The 17,649-nt window shown below is 34.9% G+C and overlaps 2 protein-coding genes across 10 annotated transcripts in view; one reads left to right on the top strand and one right to left on the bottom strand.

Annotated features, from left to right (window-relative positions):
- Positions 1–314: 314 nt before the first annotated feature.
- Positions 315–1,825, bottom strand: LOC128167943 (uncharacterized). Of its 2 annotated transcripts, XM_052833943.1 has the most exons (3): positions 1,792–1,825; positions 1,088–1,304; positions 315–757 (listed from the first exon to the last, which is right to left on the bottom strand). In XM_052833943.1, the coding sequence occupies exons 2-3, from the start codon at positions 1,269–1,271 to the stop codon at positions 618–620; spliced, it is 324 nt and encodes a 107-aa protein (XP_052689903.1). In that variant the 5' UTR covers positions 1,272–1,304; positions 1,792–1,825; the 3' UTR covers positions 315–617. The 2 variants fall into 2 exon arrangements, with proteins under 2 accessions (XP_052689903.1, XP_052689902.1); XM_052833942.1 differs by lacking the exon at positions 1,792–1,825 and having other exon boundaries at positions 1,088–1,405.
- Positions 1,826–1,979: 154 nt separating this feature from the next.
- LOC128164912 (protein outspread-like) overlaps positions 1,980–17,649 on the top strand; it is a 32,407-nt gene continuing 16,737 nt past the window's right edge. For 4 of the 8 annotated variants that reach the window (XM_052829001.1, XM_052829003.1, XM_052829002.1 and 1 more), the window contains exons 1-6: positions 1,980–2,329; positions 8,663–8,743; positions 9,305–9,370; positions 10,103–10,254; positions 12,523–12,619; positions 12,852–13,619. In XM_052829001.1, the coding sequence (XP_052684961.1) occupies positions 2,219–2,329; positions 8,663–8,743; positions 9,305–9,370; positions 10,103–10,254; positions 12,523–12,619; positions 12,852–13,619 (1,275 nt within the window). In that variant the 5' untranslated portion in view covers positions 1,980–2,218. Of the gene's footprint in view, positions 2,330–8,662; positions 8,744–9,304; positions 9,371–10,102; positions 10,255–12,522; positions 12,620–12,851; positions 13,620–14,843; positions 16,518–17,649 lie in introns of those variants that run through there. The other 4 variants (XM_052829005.1, XM_052829004.1, XM_052829006.1 and 1 more) reach the window with 3 other exon arrangements.

The raw sequence follows: 17,649 nt of genomic DNA, 5'->3' as shown, positions 1-17,649 counted from the left end.
AACATACAAGAACACAACAAACAAACATCCCCCCAAAAAAAAAACCAAAAAAAAACTTAAATAAAACTGGAACAGTAGATTAGCTTTTATATCACATTTTAATGATAAAAATGAGCTACTTCGTAATTACATATTAGACAATGAGGTATTGAGGCTCTCAGATACTGAGAAAGTGCAAAATTTACACCTTCTTTATTTGTTTCCGGGGGGGGGGGGGTACGGAAAATATAACTCCAAAAGAAAAATCGAAATGTGAGAACTGAATAATGATCGATTAGATAAACCAAAATTTTTAACTGAACTATTCCAATGAAAAATAACATACCACTTATTACCGATATAGATTGTATCATCGAACACCCCCTCGATATTATAAATATCTTCTAGTGAGCCAACAAAATGATATATTCAGGAATCTCGAAAACAAACGTCTTTAACTTTAGTGTGAGCAAATATTTAGAGGACAAATAAGAAAAAAAAAGTTCAATTATGAAAAAAAAACAGTTTTAAAGTTTTTTAAAAATTTCATTTCCGCATTTGGATCCAGGAAATCCTTCAATTTTCAGTCTATTGGATAAGACTGCGTGATGTATACGGTATCTGATGAGGATACAAGTTTAACCATCACAGACATTCACATATTTTTCAAGTCTCTCCATCTCTCTGTGAGCATTTTCAATTTTCTTCTGTACAAGAGATTCCTCTCTTCGCTGTTGCGCCTGCTCCTGCTTTTCTGTCTGGGTTTTTGCTTGATTTTCTGTAGAAGTAAATTGAAATAGATACATATTCTAAATATATCATACTTTGAAATGATCGTATGTAAATTTTCCAATTGGTGAATAAGATCAATGCACGCAACAGCTCGTTTTCAAAGTAATGTGGCCAATGATTCATTGTACATTTACGTAATCTTCTGTCCATAGGAAATTGTAAGAAAAAGGACACTGTTGAAAAAGTGGAGGGACCAGCCCTTAACCCCCCCCCCCCCCCTCCTCATTCTGCTGCTACGTCCTTGTATGAGCTCCATCACTGTTATTTTTTTGATAACAAAAGATCATCATAAATGTACACGTGCTGCACTGTATACCTCTCCATTTCTCAAAGTCCTCCTCTTTGTCGCTGGACACCAGTCTGCTCGGCACTGGTTTCGGTGTCCCCTCCTCTGAGATGAAGGACAAGCCAAATGCTACTCCCCCCTTCTTCTCCGTCACTTCTTCGGTGACCATTGTACGAATCACCTTCTCGTACTCCTCAGCTTCTTCCTTTCCCATCACCCCAACCTTATTATTTCTTGCTAGACAGCTCTGAAAGATACCCATTGTTTGCCTACTTGTAGATCATAATATAATAGTTACCTTTGTGACGTTTTAACAATACGTCACAATAATGATGGCGTCATAATCAATTTTAGAGAGAGAGAGAGAGAGAGAGAGAGAGAGAGAGAGAGAGAGAGAGAGAGAGAGAGAGAATATGATTATATTATGTGTATCTTGATGTAACGCTTCGATTGCACAAACCACATTAACTAGAATGCTGACGATTATAAATTCTTGCTGCATACACGCACGTAGAAATGGATTAACAGATGTAATTTTAAAGTACTGTATAATGTCAAATTAAAAAAAAACACGCATGCAGAGAAATTCTCTGGTCTACAATTGAATATACTCTTATTTGGCAAAAAATACAGTTGTTTTATTACCAACTTTGATTTGTTTCTAAAATATATTTTTATATTTAAAAAATAAAATACTTTTTCTTTCATCAAAGCAAATATATTCTCGCAATAACCTGTTAAAAAGGTGCATCAATTGGTGATTTCTTTAAATTCTCTAATATGACAAACTTCAATGTGACGTAATTTCATTTATTGAGAGCTACATATACAAAGATTCCATTCATCTGCCTCCATTCAACTTTAATCAATGCCGCGTCCTATTTCCTCAGTCATAACAGGCTAATCCCTCCGCACTCCTCGTTCACTACATATCACTCCGCGTGCACCTTATCTGACACCGGTGTGGTGGAACGAGGTCGGAAAGAAGCCAAAAAAGTTTATGTGTGTGTTGATGTTGTAGATATGTAGAGTGTTTTTGAACTTTTAATATGCAGAGCTGTTGGATTACACACAAAGTGGTTCTTATTTTGGGGATAGTTTGATTTCTCACCTGGTCCTTAGATCAGGTGTGCAAGATTGCTGTCGAAAACGTAAACAAACATGGCTTCGAAGTGTCGCAAGTTCGAACCCAACATTTTCAACAAATCGAAATGCCAGGCCTGTTTTGGTGCAAAGGATGCCCATTCTGCTGAGGCTTTACATAACAATAAGGTAGGAATTTTTTTTTCAAATTTATAATGCGCTGTGTGACACAGGTGTTTATATACATGCGTGTACCATTGCTGTACTTACACATGACATTTGTAAAATTTGTGGTGTATATTTGCTGTCAAGTGCCGTCTGTTTAATTAATGGATATTCATAGACACTTTTGGAATATGCATTACCACCAGTTGAGACCAAAATCCATTTTATTATATCAGACATGCATGCAGGGCGAAATGAATTACTGGAATAATAAACATTACATAACAGTATGTTTTGACAAATTGGAGCCATACAAATTCCATTTAACAAAATTGAGAGACATATTATATGCTTTGAATCTAGCTTTTAAAATTATAAAAAAAAAAAAAAGCAATGGATTAATGTTACATGTACTTTTTGTTTGACGTTCCCCTAGTCCCTCCAGTTAAAACGCATCAATTTTACAATATGATGCAACCCCTTTTCTCCTCTACCCCAGCCATAAAGGTAGAAGATTAATGTTTAGGGATAAATTTTTCTCTGTTTAAAAAAAAAACACCAAAAATTATCTTTTAATGGATGAAAAACATGCAAGGTTAAAGATGTTTGGAATAATATAATTGAGGTCATGCATTATACAACTTGACATGCCTTGTAAGCCTTTGTTTGAAGTTTTCAGAATTTCAATGTTTTATTTCCCATTGTAAAATTAAATCTGGGTGAGGCGGAACATTGTAATTGTTATACAAGTGTCTTGACACTGATATTTGGAACCTGACCCATTTTCTATTCAATAATTAATAAACAGGGCCCCACTACTTTTACAGACTTTTTGCCGATCTGGATCATATTCGTCAAATAGTTGATGCTAGAGATTTTACAAGTGTGTGCTTTCATCTCTGTCTTTCTGTCTTTATCATTATGTTATACATTCCACACAGCCTTCTGGGATGACATAGCACTATATCTATTATGTAATTTTACAAGTGCAATTCAGTATATCAGATAGCTAATCTCTCTTTCATCTTGAAAAGATGTTTTATATATAACAGTGCTTTGTGAGGAGAGAATTTCAATTGGTTGTCTGAATATATCATCAAGAATTTTACTTTGGAAAGAAAATTGTTCTTGGCAATGTGTATTTATGTAAATTTTACGCTTATACTGTGGAAATGGGTATTTTTAGACTTGAAAAGGATGATCTTTGATATACATGCACTATTGAAGTTTCCAGTCTATGAACATCTCAAGGTCTCTTGGGGCAAACTCTGAATTTCATGCTAAATTAGAACCAGATGGTGTGTGTCGATTCACATTGAAATTATGATCATAAAAAAACCTAATAAATTATATTTCTTTTCATACATCAGACACAAGAAACATATGACTGACAATTTTAAGTAGACTAGCTGATACCAAGAAACAATAAATGATCGAGAAGCAAAAAACTTACGCGAGTTGAATCAGCAGATTTTGATATAAACTTTACATCTGCTCAGTATTTGTACTGCATTACCCTTTGACTGATGTACAGAACACATATGTTGCATATTATTAATACAACTTGTGGTTTGTGCATTTCTGGAGACATTTGCATATTTGAAGGTATATATATTATTGGCAACTGCCAGAACAAAGCCTATTGTTAGACATAGATGAATATACTGGTTATTTATAATGGAGAGAGAGAGAGAGAGAGAGAGAGAGAGAGAGGTGTCTTGCATCTTTTCAAGTATTTGTACTTTAAGAAAAGTAGACTATTATCAACATTGATATATTATTTCAGACTCAATTTGATTTTGAGTTCTCCTATGAATCAGTTTTCATTAAAACACCATGTATTGGTTTAGATTTAACAAGTGCTTGAGGTTTCTAAACATTGACATAAAGTACACCACAAAAAGCAAATACACCGTATAGCAGGCTGTACTGGGAATGTCTGTAAACGTCTCATGATGTTAAGTTTGTTTCGGGAGACAGTTTAGAAATGTCTGATGCATTTTAGTACACATCTCTGCCAGCTTTTCTTTCATTGACACATGAAAAAAAGCTGCTAAACCACAAAGAGATGGATAACATTTGACACCTGGTGACTTGTTTACATTTCTCCTTGAGTGACATTGGTAATCATATCTTGACTTTGTTTTCCAGGCAAGCAACCACTAAACTGACAATAGCCCCGAAAGGTTCCCTATCTAAACTATCTCCCCGGTGGTGTGTGTTGAGGGGTAACTTTTACCTTGAAGTAAAAATGTGCTGACAAAGTGACAGCTCTATTTTCTACGAGTTCATATGGAAATTAATTAATATTCCTTGCACTTATTAACCACATTTTGATACAGTTAAGCGGTATGATAGAGATGACTGTCCCATGTCCCATTTTACACTCATTAAGTCGAGTTTTAAAATAAGTTTCTGCAGTTTGTAGTAAGTGTGTAAGGTGACTAGATTAACATGATAGTCTACAAAGGACGTGGCTCTGAAGGACACCCTGACTCGAGGCTACGATTTGTAAGCTGTCATGTTTTTACTCCGTTTGAAGTTGTTTTATTGACAGCTTTGCCTCTGCTGAACAAGGTCTGAAAACTTTGATGACAAAAAATCAAGAAACAGATCAGGTCTAGGATAGGGGTAGAAACTTTTGGGCCGGAGAATGGATATCTAACCTTGGAAAAAAATTGCTGATGGTCTTTTGGATGGGATATTGAAATGATAGTAATGTTTTCTCTTAAAAATCCAGAATAGAATTGGGAGATAAAGCAGTGGCCCATAAAGTTGGTTTTGGAATGCATTCAGGAGTTGAAGATTCCCTACAGATGTTATCTGTGTGCATTCTTTGAAGTATGAAAAAAGAAGAGAATGGAAAAATAAGAATTGTAATAAAAGATAGTTGGAATTTGCCTTAAAATTGATATGCATTTTGACTGTGTTCTGATTGTTTCAGAAACACTCTGCATAGTGTCCAGATGGTGACAGTTTAGTATACCTTTAGTACCTTCTCTGAGAAATAATAAAACAAGCCAAAAATATTCTCTTGAAGTAACCTATAAAACCAGCAAGTATTAAATGATTTTTGAAATAAATTCTTATAGAAGAACAAAATCACCCCAAATTCTTAAAGATTTAGAAAATATTCAGTGAATATTTGAACTTGTATGCATGTTATTCGATCCATGATAAATGAATGAAAAATGTTGTTTATTTTTTCCTCCCATCGAAGCCCCCAGTTAACCTTCATTGACTTCAGATGACCATGATGAAAGAAACTGATGTTGTGTATTTGTCAGTGAAGTAGACCGTGCTAGCCTAATGTTTGTAGTTATAACATAGCCATGAGCCACTGGTTCAGGAATAATGAATATTAGTTCTACATGACTGCTGATTAGCTGAACAAACTGCACATGGCCTCTATCGTAGAGATGTTACTATGTCAGTACCCCGAACTGACCCATATCCTCCTTTTGATTTCCTCTGTAAATAAGATTAATTTTACATTACCTCGATTATATGGTCTCAAGGTCTGTATACCTGTGTGGTAGATAGGTTATGGATTCTTATATATAAGAGGTATTAGAGGGCTCTCATGTTTACATAGTTATGAAATCATGTTGCTTAATTCTTACCCCTACATTTCAGGAATCTTAGAATTCGGCGCAGGTGTTTGAATGAAGATTTTCTATATATTTTAGAAAGGAAATCTGAGTAAACAAGCAGATTAAAATGTATCATAAAAAGATATACATTATGAGTTTTTAATACTGCATTAATCCTGTTGATGCTTTTATAATGGTTCATCTCTCAATGAAACTAATAATATGGGAACTCCCAGAGATATTAAAACTGTTTACTTCACATTCCTATCTGTATTGTGTTTAAATGTGTTTGTTATTTTCATGCACACCTACAAAAAAGAGAAAAGGTGGCCCAACCTGTAAAAAAATAATACTCGGTGCTAATTCAAGTGTGAACAGGTAAAAGTTGTCCCTGTGCAAGATCGAATGACCAGATACTGAAGTGATTAGTGTAGGGGCTATGTAATACGACAGTGTCACTGAAGTAGAGCCGCATTCCAGGAGTTCTTGTACATGTCAATGAGCTCAGAAAAAGGGGTCATTAATCCATGATATAAAGTGGGGGGAGAGGCTTGACCATGCACGCTCACAAAAATGTGTCTAAAACAATATTTATGTCTAAGTATTTGAAATCTTGGTGATAAGACACCTAAAGAATGATGTGTTGTAGAATTCTCCTTACGTTATAGTTTCTGGTCAAATCTGAAGTGTGATAAACAAATAAGGTTTATATTTTAGTTTGTGGGCAATAAGTATAATTATATGATATTCTATAAATGTAAGGTCATATATAAGATTATGATGGACGTGATGTAATGGTTCATTAGATAGCGAGGGTGTTGAGAGTTCAGATGAAATTTAGTTATTTTGATGACTGTGCATCTAATTGGACAAGAAATCATGACAGTTAATCAGGATACGTACAGTAGATCGCCATTCTATTTCTGTTACATGACATGTAATTGTTATGACGTATATATACTCGTATATATGTATATACATGACATATACATATACATGACAGACTTCGTACATGTACGTATGTAGTAGTGGTCTGATTCAGGACACACTTCTTCAGTCTAGGGTGTAGCCGTGTAGGCCCTTGGGTGATGTATGTCAAAGTACCAAACGGCCTCATCATCTGAAATATCTATATGGGAATGTATATGAGTGGACACTGCTTTAACATTCAATAACCATGTGGAAGGTGGTGAAAAAAGCCCTACAGAAGAGAAAGCCAAAGGCGAGTTTGAATAATGATGATAGATTTGTACTCTGTGGACTTTTTTTATTGCTTGGTAGATTTGGCCTTGCTAGGTCAGATAAAGTGGTATAGATGGTTTTTGGATTATTTATGGGTAAACCCTGTCAGGTTACTGCAGACAGTAAAGGTGCATGTACTGGTATGTCCTAGTGATGTGTCTGGCACAGATATAGACTCATCAAAGGCATAGTACATGTAGATTATACTGACTGACAGTTCATCGTAGTGACTATTTATACTTCCAGACATGTCTGCATGATCCAACTCTTTAACAGCAATCATTAAGCTGTCTCCTTCAATGACAAATATGTCAACATCCGCAATATCATTGTCTTTTCCTCAATCAAACTTTTGTGTTTTTTAACTTTTTGAAAATATTGTGTTTTATCTCCATTTCACCATTCCAGTTTTTGTACAGGTATTCTTAAATTTTCCCCCCCTCTCCCCCTGAAAAAAAAGCTGATGGAGAAGATATTCCATCATTTGGTTTAATTCATCATGGCAAAGGAATTAAGGATGACCAAGATTTTTGACACAGCTAAACTGTTATAATTCAATGGTTAACATAATATTACAGTGTGTACAGATGTTCTCCATGTGGGTCTTTTTAAAAAATTCTTAATCGACATATGTTTAAAAGATGCCGCTGACAGATAAAAGAAGTGGGTTGATAAAAATCTTCTTAAAAAATATTAGTGTCATAACCTAGAGGGGCTTCACACAAAGTTGACCTGAAACAGTTCACAGTGTATATATCAGAGCAGATGTAAACGTATAGACGTATTGTGTGTTCCAATTTAGTGGCTCCTCTCTATAAGCTCCCTATGAATTAGCTGCTGTTATTTAATGGGACTAAAGCCAAGCTTTCTCAGGCATTTAAAATAGCTTTGTCCTCAGTATGTGCACAAATAGGTCCAAATCAATGGGAGGCCTGCCCAGTAAACTGGGGTTAAAAGACTAAGAAAAGTAGTCCCAGCTCTTGGGCCAATATTTACTGAGGTATTATCTGTGTATACATGAATGAGTAACGGGGCTTAAAACAGATCTTTCGTCACACATTCCTTGAAGAGTGCACAACCATTGTTTGTTTATTGTATTTGGAATGAAATGTCTTGATGTATTAACATATATATAAAGATATTTACCTCAGCGGTTTATGTTGACAGTTTGAAGTTTACATTGTGACAGACACATATACATGTATGCATTTGTGAATAATAACAAGGGTATTATTTATGAAAAAAGTGCATCATTCAATAAACAACATATACATGTATTAAGAGATTGGGTCCCTGCAGTGATGTAGCAATGGTTTCGCTGATTCAATGTGAAAACTTTAAAATTCATTTTACTATCTGTAACATGACAGCAAATATATTCTCTCTTATTATATAAAAGAATCATAATGTCAGATATTGAATCATTTATGTACATTATTATTCATTACTCTAGATGATGTTGATCTGATAGTGTTGATTGATCAGCCCATTTTTTATCAATGTATCAATTTCCTTTCCCCAGGTGTCCCGTAAGGTCTCCAAATGTGGCTTCCTCTTCGTGGCGCCAGACTTTGACTTCAGCAATCCACTGGAAAAAACCAAGGTAAATAATGATGTGCCATGTGCATGCCAAAAATCTGCACTGAAAATAAATTGTTCTTGGAAATACAAACACAATGCAAAAAAGAAGATAAACTAACAATGTGAAAACTGATGTTTCTTCTTTAAAAAACATGAGGGGAAACACAAAACCATAATAAATCATTGAAGGGTTAATGAGAAAAAAAGAACTGAAGAGAATTATTGTTTATCAAGGCAATCTTCTTCATATTTAACTGGTAATTGACCAAATTATAAGAAATCTGGGCAAGGCCAAGTGGCATATGGCAGAGAAAAGATAAGGCTATGCAACAGTAGGGAGACAGATTCTTCAGAGTCTAGCAGTAGCTTGATAAGTAATTCAATCAGAGTCGTTAATTAATTGATAATGAAATGAACACTGCTGGATTTCAGCTGTAATGAACTTCCTGTTGGGTGGTATACTGAATCTGAGGCATTAGGGTCCTGTCATGCATAAAAGATAAAACTGGTAGATTATTGGATTGCAACTTCAAGGGAGATAACTCTCACCAGTACGTTTTACCATTTTCTTTTATTTTTCCAGAGGTGGCAAAGAAGATTCATGCGATTGTATGACGATGGAGAACTGACGTATTGTGTTGACGAGGATGTAAGTGGCTTCTACAGAAATAGCAGCTTTCTTTCATTGTTTTGGAAACAAGTTGAATAAACAAACAGTATTTACCCATTGCAAAACACGGCCTAACGGAGATTGATAGTTGTGATTCAGAACGAATACAATGTGTACATATAACGCCTACATACATCAAGCAATCTTATATGCAGCATTTATGCATTAATGTGACAACTGATCCAGACAACAGACAAATATGGAATTCCATACAACATATGTTAAAACCCAAAATTTCAAAAGTTCAGATGCTGATGGCAAATTTCTGATAAACATAAAATTTAGACTGTTGTTGTCCATCTAGAATATTATAATCTCAAAAATATTTTTTTTTTCAAGTTCAGAACATATTAGTAGATTATTTTTCACAGAATGATTAGAAAGAAATATACGGTAGAAAATAGGAAATACATTTTCCTTGGTCTTATGAGTCCATAACAGATATTCACAGTGTAGTCTACTAGTCTGAATCAAATGACTATTAATCAATCTGAGGGTCATTTTTACATTAAAGATGAACTCTTGAAAGCATTAGCTTGTGATTTGAGTAATCTAGAAATATGTGCTTTTCATTATGGACACAAATTCATAGATAATTGACAAGTCTGCTACTAATGGCAATGTCTGCCCTTATGAATAATGAGGGTTTTTTTTACTTGTACGAGTTAGATAGGTTGATTTATTTTTGTTTTTTTTTCCCTTCTGTTGCAGCCGGAAACCATTCCACAAGGGATCATTGATATGAATAAATGTTCTGCTGTCAATGATGCAGAAACCGTAACTTCTCATCCCTTCTCTCTGGAAATTGTGACGCCAAACAAGAAATACTATATCAAGGGCCAGTCTAAGGAGGAATATCAGTGGTAAGGCTGTCACACACAGGCATAGATCTCTCTCGCTCTCTTCCTCCTCCTCCCCCTCAAAACAATCCCCACAGGTGACACCAGTTATTCATCATTAGAACATGCATACATACTTTCAAACAGTAAAACACTATATTGGGGAAACTTCATTCCTAAACAATAATCATTTAAAGATTTTGTTAATAAAATTTTTGTGGTTTCCATGGTTTTAGAGGTGCTGAAGATTGGATGGAGTTGGTGTGGGGGTTAGGGTGGGGAAGGAGGGCCTGCTTTATACTATAGATTGACAAATAATCATGATGGTTTTAATTTCACTATGTTCGTGATTTATCGTTTTTCCACTAAATTACACCCATCGTTAATATAAACTTTAAGTTTTTTTTAAAACGACTGTTAATGCTTATATTTTGATAACTGGTTTTCTTGGAGCGTGAAATTAAAACTTTTGCGATTGGTGCTTTTTGAGAAATTGTGAAATTTTAACGCCATAAAATTAAAACGACTTACAGTATTTAATTAAAGTGATTAAGGAACTTGTTGTGTAACAAGTGTGTTAAACATGTAACTTAATTATATGACTGGTTAACGTCATGTAAGTTTTAAGTCTTAAGGATGTTCATCTGTCATTTTGTCGTACATATCTATCATAGTGTACAGGTCAAGGATGTTCGTCTGAATTTTACAGTGAAGAGATTTTTTGGCTTTAAAAACCTATTGTCGTAAAGGCCTCCATTTGTCATTACATTTTGTTACTTCCTAGTTGTAATTCAGAGAAACTTGTTGAAGGTCAAAAAGTTTATCAATGCCTATGAAATAGTGATTTATTATATTCAGTTACAGCTGGTTCATGTAGTTGACCCCATATAAGATGGATCATTATTATACTGTACACTATACTGAATCATAAGTATGCACATTGCCAAATATTGCAACATTTGTGTACTGAAGCAACAAATTTTTGGAAAAGAAGGAGAGGTTCATATGACTGTAATGCATACATAGTATTAACATACCAGATTCTTTCATTTAAATTGTTCTAAATTTGATATGAGCGGCTACCAAGTAACAGATACTTTGTAAATTACACAATACCGTAGATATTCTTTATGAAATTTTAGCTTCTGCACAAGAATTAATCTACCATATATCATAATGTCATAGTTCTATTGAAAAGATTCTGAAATGAAAGTGGGAATTATAAATCAAACGGAATACCACAGATACCTTATTTATCAACATGTGTAAATATTGACCCCTTCTTCAGAAGTTCTTCAAGTGGACTGATAAAAGCTGTAGGGGATCAAGTTTTGATTCGTGGTGTATGATTACCTGTCATTTTAATCAAAATGAAGACATGCATTTTCTGCAGTAATCTGCAGAATTTCACGCAGGGCCAGTATAATTATGCTCTTCACAACTACATGTTGATATGTCTGCCGAGCTTCTGATATTACAGCTGTTGGGGAAATAAAAAAAACCTCTTGAATGCTTCTGAGTGCAACGATGAAGAATGAGAATTTTATGAAAGGCATAAAAGCATGTTTAGGTGCAAGATCGAGGGAACGAAACATGCATGTAATGCATTTAACAACCCAGTGGCAGGCTTGGGAGAAAAAAATTGACATGTCGCTTGTGTTCGTTTTTTGTCTAGATCTCTGTGCTGATAATGATCCCTTGGTTTTAATGCATCTAGTATAGATCTCTAAGGGACCGTTACATTTTGATTAAGTCGTTAGATATTGAACCATAACACTGCTAATTTGAGTCACATGGTGAATTATTGATGAGTGCAATCTAAAACATCCCCCTCCCCTGATAATTGAAATCAAGCTGGAGTTCAAAAGGGGTCACTCATCCTGTATGATATATCAATGCTCTTACTGATATAAAAATATAATTCTGTGAATTGATATGAATTATTACTGATACTTGTGGTAATTAAAGTTTAAGTCTTTAGCTATAGCCATATTTTTTTTTACCAGTATTGTGAATTCTGTATAAATGGTCCTTTAAGTAAAGTATTTGATGGAAATGTATGCTGTTTATTTTTTAAGCCCACACAGTCTAGTTACAAGACTGTAATGGAAAGGTTGTGTGCAGTGCAAGCACTAAAGTGTCCCACACAGTTGACCCAGATCCTAATAACCATAGTAATCAATCCATCCCAGTTTTAACTGTATGAATGTATGGATAACTGTGTCTGAGTTGACACTTTCAATACTAACTGTCTATATTATAATGTACAGAGCGTACTGATATCTTTTACAGGTGGCATGATGTTCTACAAGTATTCCCTGGCCGTCTCACCAAGGCCAAGAATCGAAGATTTACCATGCCTATTTTTAGCAACAAAGAAAATGTCCAGGTAGAATGCACACAAATTTACAAAAATATGTGACATGGTCCTAAATATATAAGTGAATACGATGATTTATCAACCAGTATAATTATGATCATATATTGGAAATACAGCTCTGAAACAATCCTGGTTATAAAAAAAAATTAAAATTGTGATCATAGTTTTCATATAAAAATTTACATGTACATTATTTTTTTGGAGGAAAGTTAATTTCTTAATTAATTCTGGTTTCTTTCAGCCTGCACCATCTAGGTTACCTAGTGCAAGCTCGATCACTGAACCTGATTCCTTAATGAACGGAAGGTTTAACGTGGAGAAAGTGAAAACAAAAGAACAACAGTTCTCCACGTACCGAGGTGTCCGAAACATGAAACACAAGACAGACAAACATTATCAGGAAGGTCTCCGAAAAAGCAGTAGTTTACATGATCTGTCTTCGGCAGAAATGGAGAAAGATGTAACAAGAGACTTGGGGGAGACTCGGTTCCTGAGTCGTTCCGGTGACCGTTTAGATAGCGTAAGTGGTTCTAGCGAAGCATACAAGTCGAATGTTGCACGTGTCCTGTCCGATTCTAATTATATCAATAATCCTTACTTTACAATACCTCGACGAACATGGCAAACCTTGGCTGCTAATTATCACCCCGCATCATCCTCTGTTTCCCCTGCTTCTGTGTCTACTGCTGCATCTTCAAATTCTTCCCCTCCCCAGCAAAATCAAGTGACCGGCATCCCCGCCCTGCGTCGAGGGTCCTTGGATGACAAGACAATCCCTGTCAGCAACAAGCCAAAGAATGCTAGCGAGCGGGCCAGACTTCACAGGGAACGGTCAACCAGTCTCAAAGACTTCTCCACCCAGCTCTCACTGGCCAAACAGGAAGGAAGCGGTCGGACATCTTTGACGGGGCTGGACAGAATGACATCACGGAGCGACTCCCAATCTGTAGGCAGACAGGGCGGTCACACAGAATATGAGTCCCGCAATAATGAGACGGATGAGCATAAGGTAGGTTAACAAAATACACTGACCCAATTTAGTCCGCTGCATGCATCAATCAACAAAGCATTAGGTACATTTTGTTCTTCTAACATATTAACTTTATTATTATTTTTTGCTTGAATTTTTTCTACTTAAGGAACTGGAATGCTAAAATGCTGTTGATTTATGCTGCAAGAGAGTTTTTATTTTAAGCAATTTTTGTGTAATACTTTTAATATCTTCTTCCACTATTTTTAATGCATCATACTTGACCTAGTCAGGCTGTAAAACAACTTGCATTTTTTCAGTTTCCTTTTTGCATGAAAATGCATCATTCTGACATTAACAGCAGAAAAAGTTGCTCTCTTTTATATTTTTGTGTATGTAACCATGATGTATGTATAGCAAATGACATGAAGGCGAATATTCTTGGATTGATAGAAACTTATCTCCACCTTTTTAAGGATAAGTAATGTACATTAATGTCACAATGTTAAGAGCGGTTTTTGCGATGTTCGCTTTATTGTTGTTCCATGTTTGGTAAAGAGGTAAACACGAAAATATCCTCAGAAATGTGATGCTATCAATCAACAGGTATGATTGTCATTATATCCAACACCAAGGCAATCATCTATACAGCTGTAGTGATTTAGAAAGGAAGTTTTTGCCCCATATATCAAGGCTGTTTTGGGACATAAAAATTGTTTTCATTCTACACTGGTTATAAATATGCGAATAAACTTTTTCTTCTTGGACAAGTTAGAACAAATTAAAATCACAAGCAGATGGATGAATGATATTATGTATTGAAATTCTTGACAAAAATAGATTGTCAAGTTTTTTATGAAGACATTAAGTTATAAAAATCATGAAAAAAGAAACCATGCTGAGTAGGGTTTAGGAATGCAACCACATTGAGCTTAGAGATCAAGACATTTTCATAAGTTCAGGAGCAATAAATCTGGTGTAGTTTGGGTCCTCAATATGAACAATGAGCTGAATTTATTACAGTGACAAGCTAAGCAAGGCTCCTGGCAAATAAACCTCATTCAATTTTCCTTGCCCCACTTTACAGGTAAATCATAAAATATCTGTTATCCCTCTATGGAGTTCCATATCATTTCACACATTGAAGGACACACGGAGGCAAACTTTTCCAGCAATTTCTTCCCCTTTGTAATTTTTCTGTTAAATTGGGCATGAAAAAGAATGGATTACATGTATACATAAGGTTCTGACTTAATGGTGATTTTTGTTTTTGCGCAAATGAACATTTCAAATCGGGAGAAAAAAATAAAGCTGGTAAACAAATCCTCAGTGATTTTTCTGTACATGAAGCAGAAAATTTAAGAAAATTTGGGAACAGCTATAAAATTTAAAAGTCAACTTGAAATATTGTAAGCATTATATTGCTGATTCCTGGGAAATGTTTGACTGTCTTATTTAAATTTCATATTTAATTATAAAGCAAGTAAAAAGCAAAACACAGATCTTTAACTCCATTGACATTGGTTCCGATAGTGAAGACTTTGTCTTATTTTCGGGCATGACATGGACGACTTAATTGCAATTTACAGGTGAAATATGATCATGCGTATTTCTTTAAGCTAATGAAGCAGTTAATCTCACTAGTGTTCATTCGTTTGTGTTTGTATAATTCATTTGATACTCCCCCCCATAGGCAGGGGTCAAAGAGTGACCATTGTAAAACCAACATAAAATCTTTTAACGTGTTTGATTTGCCGAATACGGATATACCTCCTATTTGAGAACCTGAATAATCAATTCTTTGAACCACATGAAAAGACGAACTAATCGGAGACTGCAGGCGAACTGGTTCAAAGTTAAAACTTGATCAAGTTTTTAATGCATTTTCGGGATGGAATCTTTCCAAAATAGATGTCCATGTCATGGAGTAGAGGAATGATTGAGCATGACAAATCGTGATCGGCAGGAAATGAGAAACTTCTGCTCAAGGAATAAGTCATTAAGATATTTCAAAAACTTGGTGCAAAGGGATACGTGTCCAATAATGGAAGTAATCATAATTTGATACAGGAATTCTTTCGCTCGTGTTGCAACAAGGAATTTACGGCAACAAAGGAATAATTTGTCCGCCTCTGAAACTGGCATATTTGTGGATATATTTTTTTTTTTATTAAAAGGAAGTGAAGTATAATTATAGCTCTGCGTAGTCCAAAAATTTGTGAAGGATGATTGAGTTTGATAAATTGGATAGTTGGGTATTGTAGATGATTTTTGAACTAGTCTGATCGTAAATGTCCAGTAGGTTCTACAAATAATTAGATTTTCAAGTGTATAATGGGTTTACACCACTCTTAAGCTTTCAGTTCATGAAATTATCACTGCTTTTCAAGTATGTGTACCTGTCTAAAGTCAACAAAGATGTAAACATTTTATCAAAAGGCTAGTCTTGTTATCCAATGAGAAAATAATTGAAAATATCTTGTACATACAACTTTACTTGGTAATACGGTAATGGCTTGGAAATAATTGGCTACTGGATTAGAGCTTGTGTATGTTTTTCAAACAGACAATACCTGGCTGTCAACATTTTTATTATGAATTAACAACATCAAAAGATAATCTCCCTGATTTTACACTGACAACATTGATGATTTTTGTGTTGCAAGTTTGAACGGAGATCGTCTGATACACACTGGAAAGGCGATTGACAAGTTTTTAAATTATAGAGTTCACCTGGGCTTCCGTTACTCTTATAAGATAGATAAATGTGTCCAGAGATTTTTTATATGAATGTCAGAGCGACACTGGAGAAAGGGGAGGCCGTTTGAGACTGTTTGACCTGCAGGCATGGTGTCTTCCTTTGATTACATGTATCTTGTTAATCACCTGGAATTATATATAGACCTGTACCTGTGGAAAAATCGTAGGATTCTGCAGGTAGGACATGTGTTATACACTGAGGATTGAAACATTCTCTGCAGCTTAATGTGCTGTGTATATATATGGTTGATAAGGAATTGCAGCTATAGTTCTATTAAAAAAGTTGAAGTTATAGTACTATTAAATAAGGTGAATTAATTAATCACATTTAGGTATGGACTTTTGTGAAGAAATATAACTGAGGGATTTCTTCGAATTTTAGGGCCAGTGGAAAGGCCTGGCTTTCTACTTAATAATAATTTGTTTATAATTATTTTTTGTCCCCTTTTACAGTTTTTCTTTGATACAAAGTCCACATCCCCTATGTTCAGATTGTTCAAACAATATTGTCAAAGTTGGAAAAAAGGAAGGGTTGCATGTAAAAATTTCCATTGAAACATGATATTGACTTTTATAGAATTGGAATTTTTAAACTGTACGTTCGAAATTGAATGCAAGACTAAGATAGTTATATTGGTTAAATTTAAGAAGGCTCTTGCCTATATCATGGGGTTCTTGGATTACGGAACAGTACATAAATCTCAAGCGGCTTGTAAACCATTCATTTTAGTAGATAGTGTGTCTCTGCGTTTTTACAGGTAACCCTCTGTAATGAAGTCCACAACAGACTTCTTCAGATTATTCCGTTTTAAAGGTTTTAAAGCCGCGTATGTTTTTATTAGGTATAGTTTTGCAGTCATTAAAGCAAGATCTGTTCCCATAAGTGTCAGAATCCAGACTTGACAGAGCAGATAGAAGGTTGATTGCTAGTCATTTTGTTTGGGATAAATTGATGCAAAGATAAATGTTGCCAAATATGGTTGCTGCTTTGTTATCTGGTATAGGTTTAGCATTATTTAAATTTTTTCTTTAAGTTTTAAATTCCTTAAAAACTTTGCTCAAAAAGTTCGAAGCAGGTGACAACAACTGGTTTTTGTGAATGATTAATCCAGATCTAAACACACTTTGGGTACTTGGGGGCCCTTTATTGCATTCAGTGTTTACATTTATAGATCCAATCTCAAATCCTCAATTGATAGATTGAGCCCCCCTGTAAACATGGTAACAGTTTAGTGTCCTTGGTTCATAAGTGACAATGCAGACCTAAGGACCATCTTTTATGTCCTCCACTCCACATTATAGACGCATA

The sequence above is a fragment of the Crassostrea angulata genome, chromosome 10, assembly GCF_025612915.1.
Source record: "Crassostrea angulata isolate pt1a10 chromosome 10, ASM2561291v2, whole genome shotgun sequence".
NCBI classification, from domain to species: domain Eukaryota; kingdom Metazoa; phylum Mollusca; class Bivalvia; order Ostreida; family Ostreidae; genus Magallana; species Magallana angulata.
Note: the sequence above shows the minus strand (reverse complement) of the source record. Positions and strands in the feature narration are given on the sequence as shown.